The sequence below is a fragment of the Rattus norvegicus genome, chromosome 8 (genome assembly GCF_036323735.1).
Source record: "Rattus norvegicus strain BN/NHsdMcwi chromosome 8, GRCr8, whole genome shotgun sequence".
NCBI classification, from domain to species: domain Eukaryota; kingdom Metazoa; phylum Chordata; class Mammalia; order Rodentia; family Muridae; genus Rattus; species Rattus norvegicus.
The window spans coordinates 131,444,071-131,467,192 of NC_086026.1; the positions used below are offsets into that span (position 1 = coordinate 131,444,071).

At 43.4% G+C, this 23,122-nt stretch overlaps 1 protein-coding gene and 1 pseudogene across 1 annotated transcript; both read left to right on the plus strand.

Annotated features, from left to right (window-relative positions):
* The first annotated feature begins 621 nt into the window (after window positions 1–621).
* Window positions 622–12,089, plus strand: Zfp105 (zinc finger protein 105). Its single transcript, NM_001012128.2, has 4 exons — window positions 622–759; window positions 4,002–4,290; window positions 6,779–6,923; window positions 10,660–12,089. The coding sequence occupies exons 2-4, from the start codon at window positions 4,102–4,104 to the stop codon at window positions 11,898–11,900; spliced, it is 1,575 nt and encodes a 524-aa protein (NP_001012128.1). The 5' UTR covers window positions 622–759; window positions 4,002–4,101; the 3' UTR covers window positions 11,901–12,089.
* A 316-nt stretch (window positions 12,090–12,405) lies between these two features.
* On the plus strand, window positions 12,406–16,680 carry Hnrnpa1-ps36 (heterogeneous nuclear ribonucleoprotein A1, pseudogene 36; annotated as a pseudogene).
* Window positions 16,681–23,122: the final 6,442 nt, after the last annotated feature.

The following is a 23,122-nucleotide window of genomic DNA, read 5'->3' on the forward strand; positions in this document are numbered from 1 at the left end:
AAACTACAGACACCTAAGTGGTGTGCTGTGGAACTCATTTGAGGGCAGAGAGCAGTTTTGAAATGTCTGTGAGTTTTGTTCATGGGACCTGGTCTCTCTATGCAGCCCTAGCTAAGCCGGAACTCACTGTGTAGATCAGGCCAACTCCAGTGCACAGAGATCCGCCAGATTTTGCCTCCTGAGTGCTTACTGGGCACCACCACTCCTAACGGGTTTGAAATATTTTAAATTTTTAAACAGTTAAATACATCTAAATGTGAATGGTTGTTATTTTTCTTATTGGCAATGACGGTTAATGTTTATAATTTCCAAAGTTGACCTTCATTATACATGAGAATTAAGGCAAATGTTGTCCCAGATGAAGGATAGGGGTATCCTCTGCCCATTCCGCCCGTTTTTCTGTACCATTTGATATTTTGAAGATAAAATGGTGAGGGAACTGTCTACCATCGTCAGCTCTGCTTGGGAGAACGCAGCTGCCTAACCGGCTAATGCCCCGCCCGCCCGCCCTCGGCACCGAGGCGGACGACCCCCGTAGATTCATTCCTAGAGAGGCCGGCCTGCCTGGGGAGCCGGAAGCCCAGCGCGAGGCACTTCCTGTCCGGTCATTGTTCTCGGCCCGGTTGCTGCTGAGAGGCGGTGGAATCTCAGTCCGCGAAGCTATCGCCGGCCCGGCTGGGCCAACGTGGCGAGCGGGTCGCGGCGAGAGGCGTGGGATTGTCCTCCACCGACCATCGCGGACAATCGCGGGGCCGGGAGGTAGCTTGGGGCGTCCGGGTCGGGCGGCGAGCCTGTTGGCGGGGATAGAGGAGGCGTCCTGTGCAGATGGCTCCGGCCTGCTGGGGCGAGGGGCCCGCGGGGGTCTGTCTGGCCAGAAGACTCAAGCACATGGTCGAACGAGTCTCAAGCTCTTGTGCCAGGAGACTTAGCCCCACTTAGAATAACCCGCCAGAATTACTGTTTGACGCCGTGGTGAAATTCGTGACATTACTTAAAGAATTTCAGTGTGTACAGTAAAGTTGATGGTGGAAAAGGAGTAAGATTATTCTTGAAGCAGCAGCTGAATATGGCGATTTAGTAAACATTAGCACCAGTTTCTAGAAAAAGAACCAAAGAGGAATAGGTGCAAAAATTTCAAACACCTTACATACAACTAAAATAGATCGTTTGGCTTTATTTAAAATAAAATAAACAAAACCCCTGTCGGCTTATTTGAGATAAAGAGGTCCTGTTAATCAGGAGTTGTGTGCCTGGCTTTAGGCGCTGCTTTAGAAAGCAGTTTGACAATAAATATAAACCCTTAAGCTAGTTCCTTCTAAAGGAGTATTGCAGCAGGTGAAAGGAATTCTTTGTACAGGAAACTATTACCAAAATAAGGATATGGTTAAGTAAATTTAGAATACTCTACCAGAATGAGGTGTGTGTGTGTGTGTGTGTGTGTGTGTGTGTGTGTTTGTGTGTGTTTTCTGTATCTTCTGTATATTGAAAGATTATTAAGACTGTTTTGAAACACTGATTGAGTCAAGAACTGGTTGTGGCCAAGGGTATACCTTAGTGGTAGAGCATTTGTCTAGTATACATTAGGCCTTTGTATAGATTCCCAGTACGGTAGAAACAATGAGCAAAACCACCGGTACAGAGTTGTGAGACCCGTGCAAATGCAGTCTGAAGGTGCACACACAAGGGACCGGGGCATCACCCTATCTGTGTATGTGTATGTTTATGCAAGTGTCTGTAAAGGTCAACTAAATGTGTTTAATTGTTAGTGAGACTAACAATTAAAGATTATTGGGTAACAATTTAAAATAAGGGTAAACAACATCAACATGAATGATTTTGTTTTAAGACCAATATTTAGTCTTATCAAACATTTAGAAGATGTGGGAACTATAAACATCAAACAGACTCTGGATGGCCTTTTCTTCAGTCCCTGCTCCACTCTTTGTCCCTGTATTTCCTCCTGTGAGTATTTTGTTTCCCCTTCTAAGAAGGAATGAAGCATCCATATATTGGTCTTCCTCCTTCTTGGGCTTTATATGGTATGTGAATTTTTTTCTTAGTATTCTAAGCTTTTGGGCTATTACTCACTTATCAGTGAGTGCATACCATGTGTGTTCTTTTGTGACTGGATTACCTCACTCAGGATGATATTTTCTACTTCCATCCATTTGCCTAGAAATTTCATGAAGTCATTGTTTTTAATAGCTGACTAGTACTCCACTGTGTAAATATACCACATTTTCTGTATCCATTCCTCTGTTGAGGGACATCTGGGTTCTCCCCAGCCTCTGGCTATTATAAATAAGGCTGCTATGAACATAGTGGAGCACGTGTCCTTGTTGTATGTTGAAGCATTATTTGGGTATACGCTTAGGAGTGGTATAGCTGGGTCCTCAGGTATTACTATGTCCAGTTTTCTGAGGAACAGCCGGACTGATTTCCAGAGTGGTTGTACCAGTTTGCAATCCCACTAGCAATGGAGGAATGTTCCTCTTTCCCCACATCCTCGCCAGCATCTGCTGTCACCTGAGTTTTTGATCTTAGCCATTCTGCCTGCTGTGAGATGGAATCTCAGGATTGTTTTGATTTTCACTTCCCTGATAACTAAGAATATTGAACATTTCTTTAGGTGTTTCTCAGCCATTTGGTATTCCTCAGTTGAGAATTCTTTGTTTAGCTCTGTACCCCATTTTTTAATAGGATTATTTGACTCTCTGGAATCTAAGTTCTTATGTTCTTTGTATATATTAGATGTATCTATCGGATTGGTAAAGATCTTTTTCCAATCTGCCCCACCTGGGGATCCATCCCAAATATTGTCACTAAACCCAGGCTCTATTGCTGATGCCAAGAAGTGCTTGCTAACAGGAGCCAGATATGGGTGTCTTTTGAGAGGTTCTGCCAGAGCCCTCCTGATACAGATGAGGATGGTGGCAGCTTACCATTGGACTAAACAAAGGGCCCAGTCGAGGAGTTAGAGAAAAGACTGAAGGAACTGACAGGGTTTGCAACCCCAGAGGAAGAACAACAATATCAACCAGCTAGACCCAACCAGAGCTCCCAGGGACTAAACCATTAACCAATGAGTACACATGGAGGGACCCATGACTCCAGCCACATATGTAGCAGAGGATGGCATTGTCCAGTATTAATAGGAAGAAAAGCCCTTGGTCTTGTGAAGGCTCATTTTCTCCACTGTAGGGTAATGCCAGGGCATTGAGGTTGGAATGGGTGCGTGGGATTGGGAGAATCCTCATAGATGCAGGGGGAGAGATGGGTAAAAGGGGATAACATAAAATATCCAAGAAAAGTAAAATTAAAAAAAAATAAAACAGATGAAAAGAACCTCAAAAATACTTTTTAATTATACTCTCTAAGATAATCATTCTTTTTCTCCTTGGCAAGGAGTCTTTGTAATATCCCTCTTCTTAAAAAAAAAAAAAAATTAGTCTAGCTGGGCAGTAGTAGCACATCCCAGCACTCAGGAGGCAGAGGCAGGCTGAGTTTGAGACCAACCTGGTCTATAGAGTGAGTTCCAGGAAAGCCAGGGCTACACAGAGAAACCCTTTCTCAAGGAAACAAAACAAAACAAAATCAGTCTAATTCTGAAAATAGCTGTCCCCATAGTGAAAATAAACTATAAGTAAAATAGTAATTATCACCGGGTTGGAATTTTTCCTTAATCTTTTTCTATATAAAAGTTTTTAGTTCTTCCTGTATTTCCTTTTTTTCCCCTTCTGAGTCTCAATATGCAGCCCTGGATGGTCTATGTAGGCTTCCCAAGTGCTGGGATTAAAGGTGTACACTACCACACCAGGCAAAATACTATTTTGTATCAAAAATAAAAGGCGGTTTATACATCTATTTTTGTTATGTATTTATAGTCAGCTCCCATCATTTGAAGGATCACTAGCTGAGAACTGGGAACATCAACCAGTGGTTGATGGTGAGTGTTATCCATGCTATGTATCTGTTGCTAACCATGTTTTCTGGTTTTGCAGTGAATAGCTCATCTTGGCTTTGGAGACTTGAAGATTAGATGGAGCTTAACTGTTGGGGGGTGCCTGTCAGCTGTCAAAGATCCTGCACTGAACAGAGAAGATGACTGCAGAGTTGAAAGAGACCATGGGCAGAGCCTCTTGGAGCCCAGTGAAGGTGAAAAAGGAAGAAGATGAAGAATGTGTCATAAGTCAGGCATCCAGCCAACAAGTGTTCTCTGGGAACATCAAGAACTGGGCCCTGGGGGAGGGTCCTTACGTGAGCATCTGTGGATCAGAAGAGGAGGAGAAGGTAAATGACGAATTTGGGAGGAGAAGAAGAAAAGTGCAGGTCTCGGGTTGGGGATTTAGCTCAGTGGGTTCCTGGGTTCCGTCCCCAGCTCCGAGGGAAAAAAAAAAAGTGAAAAGTGCAGGTCTCAGATGGTTTCACAGCACTGTCCTATCAGACCCAGATAGTTTCAGAGGCACTGTCCTGTCAGACCCAGATGGTTTCACAGGCACTGTCCTGTCAGACCCAGATGGTTTCACAGGCACTGTCCTGTCAGACCCAGATGGTTTCACAGCACTGACCTGTCAGACCCAGATGGTTTCACAGCACTGTCCTGTCAGACCCAGATGGTTTCACAGCACTGACCTGTCAGACCCAGATGGTTTCACAGCACTGTCCTGTCAGACCCAGATGGTTTCACAGGCACTGTCCTGTCAGACCCAGATGGTTTCACAGGCACTGTCCTGTCAGACCCAAATGGTTTCACAGCACTGACCTGTCAGACCCAGATGGTTTCACAGCACTGTCCTGTCAGACCCAGATGGTTTCACAGCACTGACCTGTCAGACCCAGATGGTTTCACAGCACTGTCCTGTCAGACCCAGATGGTTTCACAGGCACTGTCCTGTCAGACCCAGATGGTTTCACAGGCACTGTCCTGTCAGACCCAAATGGTTTCACAGCACTGACCTGTCAGACCCAGATGGTTTCACAGCACTGTCCTGTCAGACCCAGATGGTTTCACAGGCACTGTCCTGTCAGACCCAGATGGTTTCACAGGCACTGTCCTGTCAGACCCAGATGGTTTCACAGGCACTGCCCTGTCAGACCCAGATTGTTTCACAGGCACTGTCCTGTCAGACCCAGATGGTTTCACAGGCACTGTCCTGTCAGACCCAGATGGTTTCACAGGCACTGTCCTGTCAGACCCAGATGGTTTCACAGCACTGACCTGTCAGACCCAGATGGTTTCACAGCACTGTCCTGTCAGACCCAGATGGTTTCACAGCACTGACCTGTCAGACCCAGATGGTTTCACAGCACTGTCCTGTCAGACCCAGATGGTTTCACAGGCACTGTCCTGTCAGACCCAGATGGTTTCACAGGCACTGTCCTGTCAGACCCAGATGGTTTCACAGGCACTGTCCTGTCAGACCCAGATGGTTTCACAGCACTGTCCTGTCAGACCCAGATGGTTTCACAGCACTGACCTGTCAGACCCAGATGGTTTCACAGCACTGTCCTGTCAGACCCAGATGGTTTCACAGCACTGACCTGTCAGACCCAGATGGTTTCACAGCACTGTCCTGTCAGACCCAGATGGTTTCACAGCACTGTCCTGTCAGACCCAGATGGTTTCACAGCACTGACCTGTCAGATCCAGATGGTTTCACAGCACTGTCCTGTCAGACCCAGATGGTTTCACAGCACTGTCCTGTCAGACCCAGATGGTTTCACAGCACTGACCTGTCAGACCCAGATGGTTTCACAGGCACTGTCCTGTCAGACCCAGATGGTTTCACAGGCACTGTCCTGTCAGACCCAGATGGTTTCACAGGCACTGTCCTGTCAGACCCAGATGGTTTCACAGGCACTGTCCTGTCAGACCCAGATTCCTTTTTCCTGGTTAGGGCCCTGACCTTTATTCCTTTGGAATATAGTGAGAATTTTCCTTCTGAGTGATGTGTTGGTGTTCTCTATAAATCTGCAGCTTCCAACCATTGCTACATAGAACTTGAACCTTACAGCATCTCGTTGCCCACATTATACTCCATTGTAATCAAACCAGATTCTGAGAATAAGACCTGGGTTTCTGTGTTTTTACGAATGTGTCAAGCTCCTTATTGTGGATGACGTCTGCCACCTGGGGTTATTAACCTATAACTTGGGTGTAGGAGGTCTGGGTGTTGCTACAGGTACTGCTCCTCTATAGACAAATAACATAGCTCAACCTGGCTTGAATTCCTGAGTCTCCTGCCCTGCCTTCACTGCCCGTATGCTGGGATTAAGGGCATGCATTGCCACACTTTGGCTTGCCCTTAATGGTTTCAAGCACACCCCAGGTTCATTCAAAGGTCTTCCCAGAGCTCTCTATGAAAGTCTATGATTATCTTTGGGGACCAGAAAATCCTGCTGAAAAATGTGTCCCAGTGCTGCGCTCAAACTCTGCTAACCTTGAACCTCTGATCCACCTGCAGCCACTCCCCAGGTGCCAGCACAGCTGATTTCTGTAGCGTGAAGTGAGTGCTGTGCCCTCTGAGCTTCTTAAAGCCATGCTCCCTGCTGGTCCAAGCCAGGACTCAGCAGCAGACTAGAGTGTGCGTTGTAGAGCTGAGTGAGTAATAATTCAAAGTGGTAGCCTTGCTTTTCCCCCAGGTGTCCTGGGGAGCTGGGGAAGGCTCCTCCCCAGTGTCTGTGATCTCCACGAATGTGTTTTCATCTTCAAAGCTGTGATCACAGCGCTGCAGTCTTCAGTCCCCTTCATAAACAAACTATGCTCACTTGTTTCTAGGGTCAGAAAATGTTCTGGGACATGGCAGTGGTACTAAAAGCAACACAGGAGGCTGCTGCTGCTTCACCCCTTGGGAGCTACTCATTGACAGGGACTCTGGTCAAGAGTGAAATCCTGGAGCCTCATGGGAACCCAACCCCACTAGGTAAAGTTCAGCACCGTGATCTCAGTCACATTAAAACGTGGGCAGGAGTCTGGTTTCTCTTTTTGAACCATATAGTGTGAAGGTGTTGACCCTGTCAACCCTTCAGAGCTGCTCATCCAGTGGCCATAGTAAGAGGCTTACTTTATACAGTCTAAAGACCACACGGGTAAGTTCCAAACTCACTTATTCATCATGCTTACTTTTCAGCACTTTCCATGTCCACACACATGTAAGCCCATGTCTTCATGTGTTTTATGGTTATTCATAAGTTGCAAGCAAAGGACAGTGCTCTGCATGTGTTTTCATTTTCTTTTCTGAGATGGTCCGAAGGCCCAGACTAGCCTGAAGTTCACTAAATAGGCAAGACTGACCTTGACTGTTGGTCTCCTGTCTTTACTTCCCCAGTGTCACTATGTGTGTTGGGGATTAAACCCAATGCTTCATACATGCTAGGCAAGCAGTTTACCAATCAAGTGACAACCTCAGTCTTAAATGTCTTAAATATCTTGAGAAATGGCTCAGTGGGTAAGAGCACTCAGTGCTCTCCCAGAGGACCTAGTTTAATCGCAAGCACCCACATGGCAGTTCACACCTGTCTATAAGTCTGGTTCCAGTGACTCTGCCCTCAGACATACATGTAGGTAAAATACCAATGCATATAAAATAAAAAGAAAGAAGTAATTTTTTAAAGCTAGTAACTTTAGGGCTATTGAGACAGCTGAACAGGTAAAGACTCCTGATGACCAAGTTGGATCCTAAGACCCACATGGATAGTGGAAGAAAGCAGTACATTGACTCCCAGAAGTCAACCTCTGACGGCCACACGTGTGCTTTGACAGGCACCTTCAGCTTGGTATCATGGCCTTTAATCCCAGCACTCTGAGATCGTGGCAGTTGGATCTCTCTGCATTTGAAGCCAGCCTGGTCAACATAGCTGGTCCAGACCAACTACATAGTAAGGGCTACATAGTAAGACTCTGTCTCAAAACAAACAAAACATACCTTCAACATGGAAGAAGTTATAAACCATTAGTATGAAAATGATTTAAGAAGTTAATTCAGGCATTGAGTATGATGGCTTATTCCTTTAATCCTAGCACTTAGGAGGTAGATGCAGGTTAGGTCCCTGACTTCTAGGCTACCCTGGCCTTTAGAGTGAACAAGGGCTACACAGAGAAGCCCTGTCTTAAAGCAGTAGCTCAGGGCTATCAGATGTCTCAATGATGAAGGCAGTTGTTGCCACGGTTTTTGACCCGAGTTCAATCCCATGGAACCACGTGGGAGAAAGGATCAGCTCCTGCAAGTTGTCCTCAGACTTCCACATGCACACTGCACACTGTGCATGTGCACAGACACAAGACACAAATGTTGGGTGGGGTGAGCAGTTTATTCAAATGTACAGAGATTAAAAGGTACCCAAGAAGCAGGTGGAAATGTTCATCTTTATAAGAGACAACACAGACTAAAAACAGTAAGATGTTCTCACTTAATTAAATCTTTATTAATATTGTTGTTGTTATCATCTTGGTTTGTGGTTTTGTTTTTGAGACAGGGTCTCTCTACATCTCTGCATAGTCCTGGCTGTCCTGAAACTCATCATGTAGACCAGGCTAGCCTTGAACTCACAGATATCAACCTGCCAAATGTCCTCTAGTTACTGGAATTAAAAGTTTATACCACAACACTGGCCCATGAAATCAGTCTTGATTGGTTGTAGCAGAATATTGCCTGTGACTAAGGGTTGAAAATGTCAGAGTTGTCTCAAGGGAGAAAAATTATGCTTCATAACTAGAGTATACAAAGTTGCTTAGAGGGCCAACAATGTAAATTTCAAATCTTTTCTGTTCTGTTTTGGTTTTTTGTTCGTTTTCCCTGACAGTGTTTCATGTAATCTAGACGACCTTGAATCTTTGAAGGTCTTGCCTCTGCTTCCCAGATGTCGAGATCACAATTAGGCTTTATTTATCTGTTTACTTTGTGTATGTATTTATGTACCCATGCCACAATGCACTCACAGAGGTTGTGGGGTTAGCTTTGCCCTTCCATTTTTTCCCCCTAAGATTTATTTAACTTATGTGTATGAGTACACCGTGACTCTCCCCAGACACACCAGAAGAGGGCATCAGATCCCATTACAGATGGTTTAAATGGCCCAGGGTTGGGTAGCAAGAACTTGTACCAGCTAAAGATTATACAGATTACATGTTCTTTGAAATAGTGAAAGGCGTGAGTTTATAGTTCAAAATGCAGTGCATATATTTAACGTATTGCTGCCTTTTGCTCAGTCCTCTGCACCAGGGGGAAGGAGTAAAAGGAAGAAAGTCAGATACTGATGAGAACTCACTGATGCTCTGGCCATGGTTTGGTGATAGAATATTTGTATAGCATCTCAAGTCCCGAGTCCTTTGGAAGAGCGGCCAGTGTTCTTAACTGCTGAGCCACACCCCAGCCTTGATGAGTTTTTGTTTTTTTGAGACAAATTCTCTTCGTTTAATCCTGGCTGTCTTTGAACTTGCTATAGAGGAGGCTGTCCTCAGACTCTGAGAGATACTCCTTTCTCAGATACCCATGTGCTGGGATTACAAGTGTGTGTCACCGTGTCCAGATTTTATCCTTTTTTTTTTTTTTTTCTTTTTTCTTTTTTCTTTTTTTGGTTCTTTTTTTCGGAGCTGGGGACCAAAAGATTTTATCCTTTTGCTATCATTTTCATACACAAAAGCCTAAGTTGGAATGTCTTTTGTTTATGGATAGAGATTATAATTAACTGATCAGCTCTATGCTTTTTTTTTTTTTTTTTGTAAAAATAGTTTTATTCTCCTTCAAACATAAACCATCACTCTTGGGGAAAGGAAGGTGGCAGGGTGGTCCATGGCTCACTTGAATGGGGTGGGGGGAGATTAAGAAGTCCCACCCCACTGCCTAGCTGAGATAAGATTACATCCCTAACACTGTATATAAATATCTCCTTACATTAAAACAATTTTTCAGGTCTCACTTCACTCTACCCCAAGCTGGGAAACCATTATCTTCGGTTTGTGACGTTACAGATCCCAGAGAAAGGGTGTGGGGGAGAGGCAGACATGAGACAACTGGAAAACAGGAAGGGTATAAGGCAATGAGTAACAGGCCCCACATAGCCAAGCTCCCCTTTCCAGAAGAGCAAGGAGGGGCCCTTGTAGAGCAGAGAGGCCGTGTACCTGTGCGTATGATCAGCTCTATGCTTAACCATACTAGCAGCTCAAGAAAAAAAGGCAAGTTGAGGAAGGGCTGGTATCCTTCATAACTGGTCACAGTTGTGAGACTTGTCTTCAGGTAACCAGAGTGTTGTCTAGAGTTTTGGCCTGTTTCTCTGGTATTACTGACAGAAGTAAGGAGGGAAATTTCTCTCTTAGTTTATAGGAACAGCAGTTTTAGTTCAGAGTAATTTGTATAGACAATGATAGCAGGATTATGTGGAAGATGAAACTGTTTGTCTCAGGAAGCACAGGGCTAGGACTTTGCAGAACTTTCCCCAAAACACTACTAGCTGGAGGCAAATATTCAGCATGCAGTCTTATATGTGACACTTACAATGGAACCATAATAGATTCTGGTGGGGGCAAGTGTGTGGCAGAGCACAGACCCTTCCGTGGTATCCCCTCTTTGATGAAGTCTTTTATTTTCCTGACCTTGATGAGCCTATTCTTTTTATAGGCAAGAGGAAACTAACATTTATATTATCTGTTTCTTGGTACAGGTACCAAAACCAAGAACCTAGAGTTATTGATTCCTAAAACAGAGATATGTGATGACTCGGATAAGCCCCCTATGATTTTAGGAAGAATCCAGAAAGGTGACCTTCAAAGCTCTGAGCTAGGAGAATCTTGTGAAAAGGGAAATATGTTTAAAAAGCTGAGAATAAGGAGAGAAAAAGGAGATTTGAGAAAAGTGAAAGACTGCCCATTGTCTGGAAGCTTCCAAGACGAGGAAGAAGAGAAATCTAAGAAAACTAGGGGGAAATATAGCCTTAGTTCTGCTCCTGCTAAAAAACAGAAAATACAGCCTGGGCAGAAGCCGTTTACGTGTAGTGAGTGTGGGAAAGGCTTTAGTCAGAGTGCAAATCTTGTTGTGCATCAACGAATCCACACTGGGGAGAAGCCCTTTGAGTGTCATGAGTGTGGGAAGGCCTTCATTCAGAGTGCAAACCTTGTTGTGCATCAGAGGATCCACACTGGACAGAAACCCTATGTTTGTGGAAAATGTGGGAAGGCTTTCACTCAGAGTTCAAATCTGACTGTTCATCAGAAAATTCACTCCTTAGAAAAAACCTTTAAGTGTGGTGAATGTGAAAAAGCCTTCAGTTACAGCTCGCAGCTTGCTCGCCACCAGAAAGTCCATATAACTGAGAAATGCTATGAATGCAATGAATGTGGAAAAACATTCACTCGAAGCTCCAACCTCATCGTCCATCAGAGGATCCACACTGGGGAGAAGCCTTTTGCTTGCAATGACTGTGGAAAAGCCTTTACCCAAAGTGCAAATCTTATCGTGCATCAGCGAAGCCACACTGGGGAGAAGCCGTATGAGTGTAAAGAGTGTGGGAAAGCCTTCAGTTGTTTTTCTCACCTCATTGTGCACCAGAGAATTCACACTGCAGAGAAACCTTACGACTGCAGCGAATGTGGAAAAGCCTTCAGTCAGCTCTCTTGCCTTATTGTCCACCAGAGAATTCATAGTGGAGATCTCCCTTATGTATGTAATGAGTGTGGGAAGGCCTTCACTTGTAGCTCATACCTACTGATTCATCAAAGAATCCATAATGGGGAAAAACCTTATTCTTGTAACGAGTGTGGGAAGGCCTTCAGACAGAGGTCAAGCCTCACTGTCCACCAGCGAACCCACACCGGAGAGAAGCCCTATGAATGTGCAAAGTGTGGTGCAGCTTTTATTTCTAACTCACACCTCATGCGACATCACAGAACTCATCTTGTCCAATAGCAAGGAAGAGGGTGAAACCTTGCTCTTGGTCATAACCTACTGCTGCTAATAGCAGGCACCTCTGTTCTTTATTCTTCCTTGGCCAAAATGAGGACTGTACCTTTTAAAGTTATTTTTCTGGAAGGTAATGTAAACACACATTTCAAAGGCTAATTTAAAGAAAATAAAACTTAAACACCTAAAAACCAAGAACTTTGTTTTAACTGTATATATCCTAAGCAGTCATGTATTCTAAACAGAATGTGAGATCAGAGTGCATGTACTGATCTTAATCCTGCTAAGTTTCTAAGTTCAGATGAAATCATGCATTGTGGGAGGTGTGGGAGCAAATGCATTACGGCTTTTATAGAATGAGTCCTACACATATATTTATTTATTTGTATGCATGTATGTATGTATTGAGCTTACTTGGAGAAAGTTTTTTGCTCAGTATTTCTTTAAAATTATGAGTTGATTGACCTTTGATCCTGGCCAAATCACATGAGCCAGCGAATTTCTATACTGATACATTACCCAGCTAATAATAACTCCCAATTCAGTTTAACCCTCACATCTGCGACTGTTTTCCTCAAGTTTTTAGTAGGGGTAAAGGGGCTTTCCTTGTCAAAGCTGTCATAGGTATTCCTGCTGCATTGGGTCATCCCCTCTTCCTTAGGCTGGTCTTGCAAAAGCCGGTTGAAAATGCCAAAGCCTCACTTCCACAGTTGCTGGATGTGAAAGGACTTTTTGCCAGGCCTGATGATCAGCATTACGAGTAAAGCCAGGAGGCTGCAGAGATGGCTTAGGTTGGTAAGTGCTGTATGTGCAAGCCTGAAGACCTTAGCATTCACTTAAAAGGCAGACATGGTGTGAGACCGGAGAGATGACTCAGTTGTTAAGAGCACAACACTGTTATGGAGTAGCCAGGTTCAGCTCTCAGCACCCACATTTGGCTCAACCTTTAACTCCAGTTGCAGCAGATCTGACATCTTCTTCTTGCTTCCTCGGGCTCTGGGCACAGACATGGTACTCATTCATACATGCAGACCAAACAGAATAAAACTACAAAATCTTAAAAAGGTAGACACGGTGGTACACATCTATAACCCCGACACAGAGACAGGAGGGAATGGAGAATATGGTGGGAGACACAGGTGGATCCCTGAAGATCATTAGCCAGAAAGACTAGTTTAATCAATGAGCAGATTAGGTATGAGGCTGTCTCCAAAGAAGTAGAGAGCCATCAATGGAATGTCTCAAAAGTTGACCTCTGGTCCTAAGCACACTCAAGTATACAAAGAGAATCAGAAAATTCAACCCACTCTCAAATGAGGATAATAGTTGTAGAGTGAAACACTACTGCAAAACATGAAGTCATACACAGATATTTTGGCAGCACAACATTTTACTCCCAATTCCTTCTGGTTTGGGAAGAGGTGTCCTTGGGCATTTGTTCCTTCCTTGGTGATTTGTCCATCCCACATCTGTTATTTCTCCACCACCCCCTCATTCCTCCCTTCCTTAGGCATCCTATGATTGTAACTCCTTTGTAACTAAGTTATGAAAGTTCTTTGTAAGGACTGCACATTGCAGCAAGCTCTGCTCATTGGTAGGTCATACTAACTACCTGATGTTTCTTAAGGCCACCATGTAGTGCTGGGAATTGAACTCTGGTCCCCTGGAAAAGCAGCTGGTGCTCATGACAGTTTTTTTTAAAATAGAGCCAAGTTTACAGTCTCAGTCTGACCCGACCCAAATACATGACCTTTAGATCTTGTTTCTTTTGATTGCCTTCCTCACCAAATGGTACCTTTTATCTACCACTAACATGTTTGACTAGTCCTTGTCCCAGGTCTGATTCCAAAGTGATCTAAGAATAATCCTACTGCTTGGGGAAAAAAATACAACAAAAAACCCTAGTTCTCAAAGACATAGACAATTGCTCTCGTGAGGTAAATAATCTAAGCTCTACTACTCCTAAAATCCAAAGATTGGAACAATAATTTACTCCTCTGATTTCAGCATTCCTTGTCTTTAATATATATTAACATTGTTTTATCAAATTGCTTATAGTTTCTGCTAGGTGTGAGACTTCTGATTAAGAAACCTGAATTAGCTGGATGTGGTGGCACACACCATTAATCCCAGCACTGGTAGGGCAGAGGCAGGTGGATTGAGGCCAACTTGGTCTACACAGTGAGTCCAAGACAGCCAGAGCTACATATTAAGACCCTGTCTTGAAAAACAAAAGGGAAACAGACAAGAAACCTGACTTAAAGTTAACTTAAAAATCTGTGTCAAACTTTATCCAAGTGCTACACAGCAGTTACATTTTAATGCAGTTTGTTGCTCAGTTAAAACTGACCTGAGGCTCTTCTTCTCGGTCCCATATTGAACTCGAGTTGGAAGAGGCAAGTCCGGTCTCAAAATGGAGGGCCACGATCCAAGGGAACCAGAGCAGCTGAGGAAGCTGTTTGTTGGTGGTCTGAGCTTTGAAACCACAGATGATAGCTTAAGAGAACATTTTGAGAAATGGGGCACACTTACAGACTGTATGGTAATGAGAGATCCTCAAACAAAACATTCCAGAGGCTTTGGTTTTGTGACCTGCTCTTGTGTGGAAGAGGTGGATGCTGCAATGTGTGCTCGGCCACATAAGGCTGATGGACATGTGGTGGAACCAAAGAGAGTTGTTTCTAGAGAGGATTCTGTGAAGTCTGGGGCCCATTTAACGGTGAAGAAGATTTTTGTTGGTGGTATTAAAGAGGATACAGAAGAATATAATCTGAGAGACTACTTTGAAAAGTACGGCAAGATTGAAACCATAGAAGTTATGGAAGACAGGCAGAGTGGGAAAAAGAGGATTTGCTTTTGTAACTTCTGGTGATCATGACACAGTTGATAAAATTGTTCAGAAATACCACACTATTAATGGGCATAATTGTGAAGTGAAAAAGGCCCTTTCTAAACAAGAGATGCCGTCTGCTGGATCACAGATCTGGCAACTTTATGGGACGTGGAGGAAACTTTGGTGGAGGAGGAGGTTATGGTGGTGGAGGTGGTGGCCGCAGAGGCAATTATGGAGATGGTGATGGTGGATATCATGGATTTGGGGTGATGGTGGCAACTATGGTCCTGGTTACAGTAGTAGAGGAGGTTATGGAGGTGGTGGACCAGGATATGGAAACCAAGGTGGTGGATATGGTGGTGGAGGAGGAGGATATGATGGTTACAATGAAGGAGGAAATTTTGGTGGAGGTAACTATGGTGGTGGTGGGAACTATAATGACTTTGGAAATTATAGTGGACAGCAACAATCTAATTATGGACCCATGAAGGGGGGCAGTTTTGGTGGAAGAAGCCAGGCAGTCCCTATGGTGGTGGCTATGGATCTGGAGCTGGAAGTGGTGGATACGGCAGCAGAAGGTTTTAAAATAAAACAAACAAATGGCTACAGTTCTTAGCAGGAGAGAGAGCAAAGAGTTGTCAGGAAAACTGCAGGTTACTTTGAGATAGTCGTTCCAAATGCATTAGAGGAACTGTAAAAATCTGCCACAGAAGGAACGATGATCCATAGTCAGAGAAGTTACTGCAGCTTAAACAGGAAGCCCTTCTTGTTCAGGACTGTCATAGCCACAGTTTGCAAAAGTGCAGTTATCGATTGATGCCGTGTAGTGTTAATTAGATGTACATTCCTGAGGTCTTTTATCTGTTGTAGCTTTGTCTTTTTCTTTTTCTTTTCATTACATCAGGTATATTGCTCTGTAAATTGTGGTAATGGTACCAGGAATAAAAAATTAAGGAACTTTTAACTTTAAAAAAAAAAACTGACCTGGGTGTTACTTTGATACCATACTTGGAAGTCTATGCTGATGTGAACACATGGTCACAGAACCCATATTTGGCCACTACCCCAAGTCAGCTCCATCCCAGGGACTAAGGGCACTCTCAAAAGTCCCTACAGCTCTGATAAGTTGTCCATCTTCTTGGTCAAAGGAGCCAGGAGACCCAGTGCCAGAGGTTGGAGTGTAACCAGTGTATATACTACAAAGGAGAAGGACAAAACAAGGAAATGCCCTCAGTACTTCCAAGAGATGCCACACGGTCAGCAAGGACCATAACTCAGCCCAGCAGTTGGCACAGCTGGTAAATGCTAAAGGAGCCCAGTGTCTCCCGTCTCTAGGAATCAGAGTACCGCACTTGGAACTGGCCTTATTATCAACAAATGGTTCATTCTGACCACATACACAGTCCTAAACAACTAGCAGTAAGGACGAGCAAATTAAAACCCTAACCTTTAAAGAGAGATATGCCATCAGTCCAGCTTACAGGCCTTTGCATGAGTTACTGACACAGTAGGTAAGTATTCACAGGCTCACCAGTTGTAATCAGATCAAAATACTGCCCAATGCCTCTCCTAATTGTAGGCAAAATGTTTGTATGCTGTTGATAACTCTAACTTCTCCTTTGCTTTACAAGATCTAAACAGCAGACTGAGGCCCCTGCCAAATATGACATTGGAAAAGTAACTTTTTCCTGTTTATATTTTTTAAGATTTGTGTATGTATGTATGTATGTATGTATGTATGTATGTATGTATGTATGTATGTATGTGCGTTGTGGTTTACCTGTTTGTATGTCTGTGAAGGTGTCAGATCCCCTGGAATTGGAGCTACAGACAGTTGTAAGCTGCTATATGAGTGCTGCGTATTGAACCAGGGCTTCTGGAAGAGCAACCAGTGCTCTTAACTGCCAAGCCACCCTCCAGCTCCCCTCCCTCCCTCCCTCCCTCCCTCCCTCCCTCCCTCCCTCCCTCCCTCCCTCTCTCCCTCTCTCCTTCCCTCTCTATGCTACAGAGCCTTAGCTCTGACCTTAAACTCAGTGGGATCTGCCTGTCCGTGCCTTAAAAGTGTACCACCATACCGGGCTTCCTTTTTTTTTTTTTTTTTTTAATAATATATTTTCCTTTCAGATGTTGGCCAGCCTCTCAGCGCCTGCTCCCTGTGGGGTGGACTTTTTCACCATTTCCCGGAAATGCCAGTTTTCTTTTGTGGTGTGGCCGCCTGTTGACCTCCATTGCAGACAGCATGGCCTTCTCCCTTCTTCATATTCATTTACTTTCTCTAGGCAGCTGCTGAGATCTATAGCTAACTGGTCCATTGTTGTTGTTTTTTCTTATGCTCTCATAACATTGTTCTCAAGTTTCCCTCTGAGTCTGTCTCCAAATTCTTTTATTAATGTGACTAAAACCCCCCAAAAGGGGGGTTTCCCCAGTAACAGTTTCCCCAGTAACAGTCCTCCCACAAAATAAGTAAATGTAATTTAAAACTAATATTAAGATTCCTTGAGGAGACAAATCCTCTCTGGTTCACAACTACACCTTAGGCTCCTTTCCTGAGAAGGATAAATATTACCTGAGTAAACGGGAAATGTAACGCAAGCAGCTTCCAAAACTATAGAAATGACAGAACCTGCTGGCTGCCTGGATAGTCACCATAGACTCCTCTGCAACCTTGGAGCACCTTCAGCCTACTGGCCCGGAATATCTGACAGGTTTATCCGTGAAGCAGGAATATTGAAGCACTTGCCCACCTTGTCTTGGCAAAGCTCAGTGTTTGACTTCCTTCATGTCCTGCTTGTCCATGGTTTGGACAGCAGGCTGTGAGCAGTTGAGGCAAGGGCAGCTTTTTTGCCCGGTGGCTTGCTTGCCACATTTTAATCAAACTCCACGTGGGTGTTCTTCGATGCCCATCATCGTCTTTGAAGTTGAGCGGGGATGCTTCCAGGAGCTGATGTGTCTCACAGTCACAAAAAACCTTTTACTAGTAAAACATCTTATTTTTAAAAGATTTATTTATTATATGTGAGTACACTATAGTCTTTAGACACACCAGAAGAAGGCATCAGATCTCATTACAGATGGTTGTGAGCCACAATGTGGTTGCTGGAATTTGAACTCAGAGCCTCTAGAAAAACAGTCAGTGCTCTTAACCACTGAGCCATCTCTCCAGCCCCTATTAAACCATCTTAAATGCCATATACTGTAGTATATATAGTATATATATAGTATTTAAAGACTAAGGTATATATGGATAGGCAAATGTTGCTTGTTTCTAGCTACTTGCTATCTGATTAAATGTGAAAATATAGAAAGCTAAATAAAGCTTGCTTTTGTAATAAACTAAACGTACCTACCAAGACTACAAGTTTGATCACTAATTTGCATTTCCAAGTTACCTTAAATAGTTTGTAATAGCTTTCAAGAACTAGAACTTTATATTACATTTTTAAATGAGTTGAAACATATACAGTATATATAATCTTAAATTTCTATAATATACAGTAATCTATATCAAAATAAAATATTTGGCTTGTTGCTAGTTTAAAAGTAGATTCAGAGTTCTCTGCACCCAAATCCCGTGGGAGGGAGAGCTAAACCTTCAGAGAGGCAGACAAGCCTGGGAAACCAGAAGAGACTGCTCCCTGCACACACATCTCGGACGCCAGAGGAAAAAGCCAAAGACCATCTGGAACCCTGGTGCACTGAAGCTCCCGGAAGGGGCGGCACAGGTCTTCCTGGTTGCTGCCGCTGCAGAGAGCCCCTGGGCAGCACCCCACGAGCGAACCTGAGCCTCGGGACCACAGGTAAGACCAAATTTTCTGCTGCAAGAAAGCTGCCTGGTGAGCTTGGGACACGGAAGCAGAATTTCTCTAGGAGGCACAGTCTGTGTTTACCGGAAGTCCCACACCCGCGGATCCCGGCCCGCAGCAGCTCTCTGCTCCCAGACCCGGTGAGAGAGAGACCCAACCGCCTGGTCAGGTGGGCACTCCTGAGGCTGCAGAGTGGAAGAGACCACCAACACTGCTCACCCCTGCCCACATCCCTGGCCCAAGAGGAAACTGTATAAGGCCTCTGGGCTCCCGTGGGGGAGGGCCCAGGAGCGGCAGGACTTCTGCGCCTGAGACACCGCCGGAACCTGAAAGAAACAGACCGGATAAACAGTTCTCTGCACCCAAATCCCGTGGGAGGGAGAGCTAAACCTTCAGAGAGGCAGACAAGCCTGGGAAACCAGAAGAGACTGCTCCCTGCACACACATCTCGGACGCCAGAGGAAAAAGCCAAAGACCATCTGGAACCCTGGTGCACTGAAGCTCCCGGAAGGGGCGGCACAGGTCTTCCTGGTTGCTGCCGCTGCAGAGAGCCCCTGGGCAGCACCCCACGAGCGAACCTGAGCCTCGGGACCACAGGTAAGACCAAATTTTCTGCTGCAAGAAAGCTGCCTGGTGAACTCAAGACACAGGCCCACAGGAACAGCTGAAGACCTGTAGAGAGGAAAAACTACACGCCGGAAAGCAGAACACACTGTCCCCATAACTGACTGAAAGAGAGGAAAACAGGTCTACAGCACTCCTGACACACAGGCTTATAGGTCAGTGTAGCCACTGTCAGAAATAGCAGAACAAAGTAACACTAGAGATAATCTGATGGCGAGAGGCAAGCGCAGGAACCCAAGCAACAGAAACCAAGACTGCATGCCATCATCGGAGCCCAATTCTCCCGCCAAAACAAACATGGAATATCCAAACACACCAGAAAAGCAAGATCTAGTTTCAAAATCATATTTGATCATGATGCTGGAGGACTTCAAGAAAGACATGAACACACTTAGGGAAACACAGGAAATCATTAATAAACAAGTAGAGGCCTACAGAGAGGAATGGCAAAAATCCCTGAAAGAATTCCAGGAAAACACAATCAAACAGATGAAGGAATTAAAAATGGAAATAGAAGCAATCAAGAAAGAACACATGGAAACAACCCTGGATATAGAAAACCAAAAGAAGAGACAAGGAGCTGTAGATACAAGCTTCACCAACAGAATACAAGAGATGGAAGAGAGAATCTCAGGAGCAGAAGATTCCATAGAAATCATTGACTCAACTGTCAAAGATAATGTAAAGCGGAAAAAGCTACTGGTCCAAAACATACAGGAAATCCAGGACTCAATGAGAAGATCAAACCTAAGGATAATAGGTATAGAAGAGAGTGAAGACTCCCAGCTCAAAGGACCAGTAAATATCTTCAACAAAATCATAGAAGAAAACTTCCCTAACCTAAAAAAAGAGATACCCATAGGCATACAAGAAGCCTACAGAACTCCAAATAGATTGGACCAGAAAAGAAACACCTCCCGTCACATAATTGTCAAAACACCAAACGCACAAAATAAAGAAAGAATATTAAAAGCAGTAAGGGAAAAAGGTCAAGTAACATATAAAGGGAGACCTATCAGAATCACACCAGACTTCTCGCCAGAAACTATGAAGGCCAGAAGATCCTGGACTGATGTCATACAGACCCTAAGAGAACACAAATGCCAGCCCAGGTTACTGTATCCAGCAAAACTCTCAATTAACATTGATGGAGAAACCAAGATATTCCATGACAAAACCAAATTTACACAATATCTTTCTACAAATCCAGCACTACAAAGGATAATAAATGGTAAAGCCCAACATAAGGAGGCAAGCTATACCCTAGAAGAAGCAAGAAACTAATCGTCTTGGCAACAAAACAAAGAGAATGAAAGCACACAAACATAACCTCGCATCCAAATATGAATATAAAGGGAAACAATAATCACTATTCCTTAATATCTCTCAATATCAATGGCCTCAACTCCCCAATAAAAAGACATAGATTAACAAACTGGATACGCAACGAGGACCCTGCATTCTGCTGCCTACAGGAAACACACCTCAGAGACAAAGACAGACACTACCTCAGAGTGAAAGGCTGGAAAACAACTTTCCAAGCAAATGGTCAGAAGAAGCAAGCTGGAGTAGCCATTCTAATATCAAATAATATCAATTTCCAACTAAAAGTCATCAAAAAAGATAAGGAAGGACACTTCATATTCATCAAAGGAAAAATCCACCAAGATGAACTCTCAATCCTAAATATCTATGCCCCAAATACAAGGGCACCTACATACGTAAAAGAAACCTTACTAAAGCTCAAAACACACATTGCACCTCACACAATAATAGTGGGAGATTTCAACACCCCACTCTCATCAATGGACAGATCATGGAAACAGAAATTAAACAGTGATGTCGACAGACTAAGAGAAGTCATGAGCCAAATGGACTTAACGGATATTTATAGAACATTCTATCCTAAAGCAAAAGGATATACCTTCTTCTCAGCTCCTCATGGTACTTTCTCCAAAATTGACCATATAATTGGTCAAAAAACGGGCCTCAACAGGTACAGAAAGATAGAAATAATCCCATGCGTGCTATCGGACCACCATGGCCTAAAACTGGTCTTCAATAACAATAAGGGAAGAACGCCCACATATACGTGGAAATTGAACAATGCTCTACTCAATGATAACCTGGTCAAGGAAGAAATAAAGAAAGAAATTAAAAACTTTTTAGAATTTAATGAAAATGAAGATACAACATACTCAAACTTATGGGACACAATGAAAGCTGTGCTAAGAGGAAAACTCATAGCGCTGAGTGCCTGCAGAAAGAAACAGGAAAGAGCATATGTCAGCAGCTTGACAGCACACCTAAAAGCTCTAGAACAAAAAGAAGCAAATACACCCAGGAGGAGTAGAAGGCAGGAAATAATCAAACTCAGAGCTGAAATCAACCAAGTAGAAACAAAAAGGACCATAGAAAGAATCAACAGGACCAAAAGTTGGTTCTTTGAGAAAATCAACAAGATAGATAAACCCTTAGCCAGACTAACGAGAGGACACAGAGAGTACGTCCAAATTAACAAAATCAGAAATGAAAAGGGAGACATAACTACAGATTCAGAGGAAATTCAAAAAATCATCAGATCTTACTATAAAAACCTGTATTCAACAAAATTTGAAAATCTTCAGGAACTGGACAATTTCCTAGACAGATACCAGGTATCAAAGTTAAATCAGGAACAGATAAACCAGTTAAACAACCCCATAACTCCTAAGGAAATAGAAGCAGTCATTAAAGGTCTCCCAACCAAAAAGAGCCCAGGTCCAGATGGGTTTAGTGCAGAATTCTATCAAACCTTCATAGAAGACCTCATACCAATATTATCCAAACTATTCCACAAAATTGAAACAGATGGAGCCCTACCGAATTCCTTCTACGAATCTACAATTACTCTTATACCTAAACCACACAAAGACACAACAAAGAAAGAGAACTTCAGACCAATTTCCCTTATGAATATCGACGCAAAAATACTCAATAAAATTCTGGCAAACCGAATTCAAGAGCACATCAAAACAATCATCCACCATGATCAAGTAGGCTTCATCCCAGGCATGCAGGGATGGTTTAATATACGGAAAACCATCAACGTGATCCATTATATAAACAAACTGAAAGAACAGAACCACATGATCATTTCATTAGATGCTGAGAAAGCATTTGACAAAATTCAACACCCCTTCATGATAAAAGTCCTGGAAAGAATAGGAATTCAAGGCCCATACCTAAACATAGTAAAAGCCATATACAGCAAACCAGTTGCTAACATTAAACTAAATGGAGAGAAACTTGAAGCAATCCCACTAAAATCAGGGACTAGACAAGGCTGCCCACTCTCTCCCTACTTATTCAATATAGTTCTTGAAGTTCTAGCCAGAGCAATCAGACAACAAAAGGAGATCAAAGGGATACAGATCGGAAAAGAAGAGGTCAAAATATCACTATTTGCAGATGACATGATAGTATATTTAAGTGATCCCAAAAGTTCCACCAGAGAACTACTAAAGCTGATAAACAACTTCAGCAAAGTGGCTGGGTATAAAATTAACTCAAATAAATCAGTTGCCTTCCTCTATACAAAAGAGAAACAAGCCGAGAAAGAAATTAGGGAAACGACACCCTTCATAATAGACCCAAATAATATAAAGTACCTCGGTGTGACTTTAACCAAGCAAGTAAAAGATCTGTACAATAAGAACTTCAAGACACTGAAGAAAGAAATTGAAGAAGACCTCAGAAGATGGAAAGATCTCCCATGCTCATGGATTGGCAGGATTAATATAGTAAAAATGGCCATTTTACCAAAAGCAATCTACAGATTCAATGCAATCCCCATCAAAATACCAATCCAATTCTTCAAAGAGTTAGACAGAACAATTTGCAAATTCATCTGGAATAACAAAAAACCCAGGATAGCTAAAGCTATCCTCAACAATAAAAGGACTTCAGGGGGAATCACTATCCCTGAA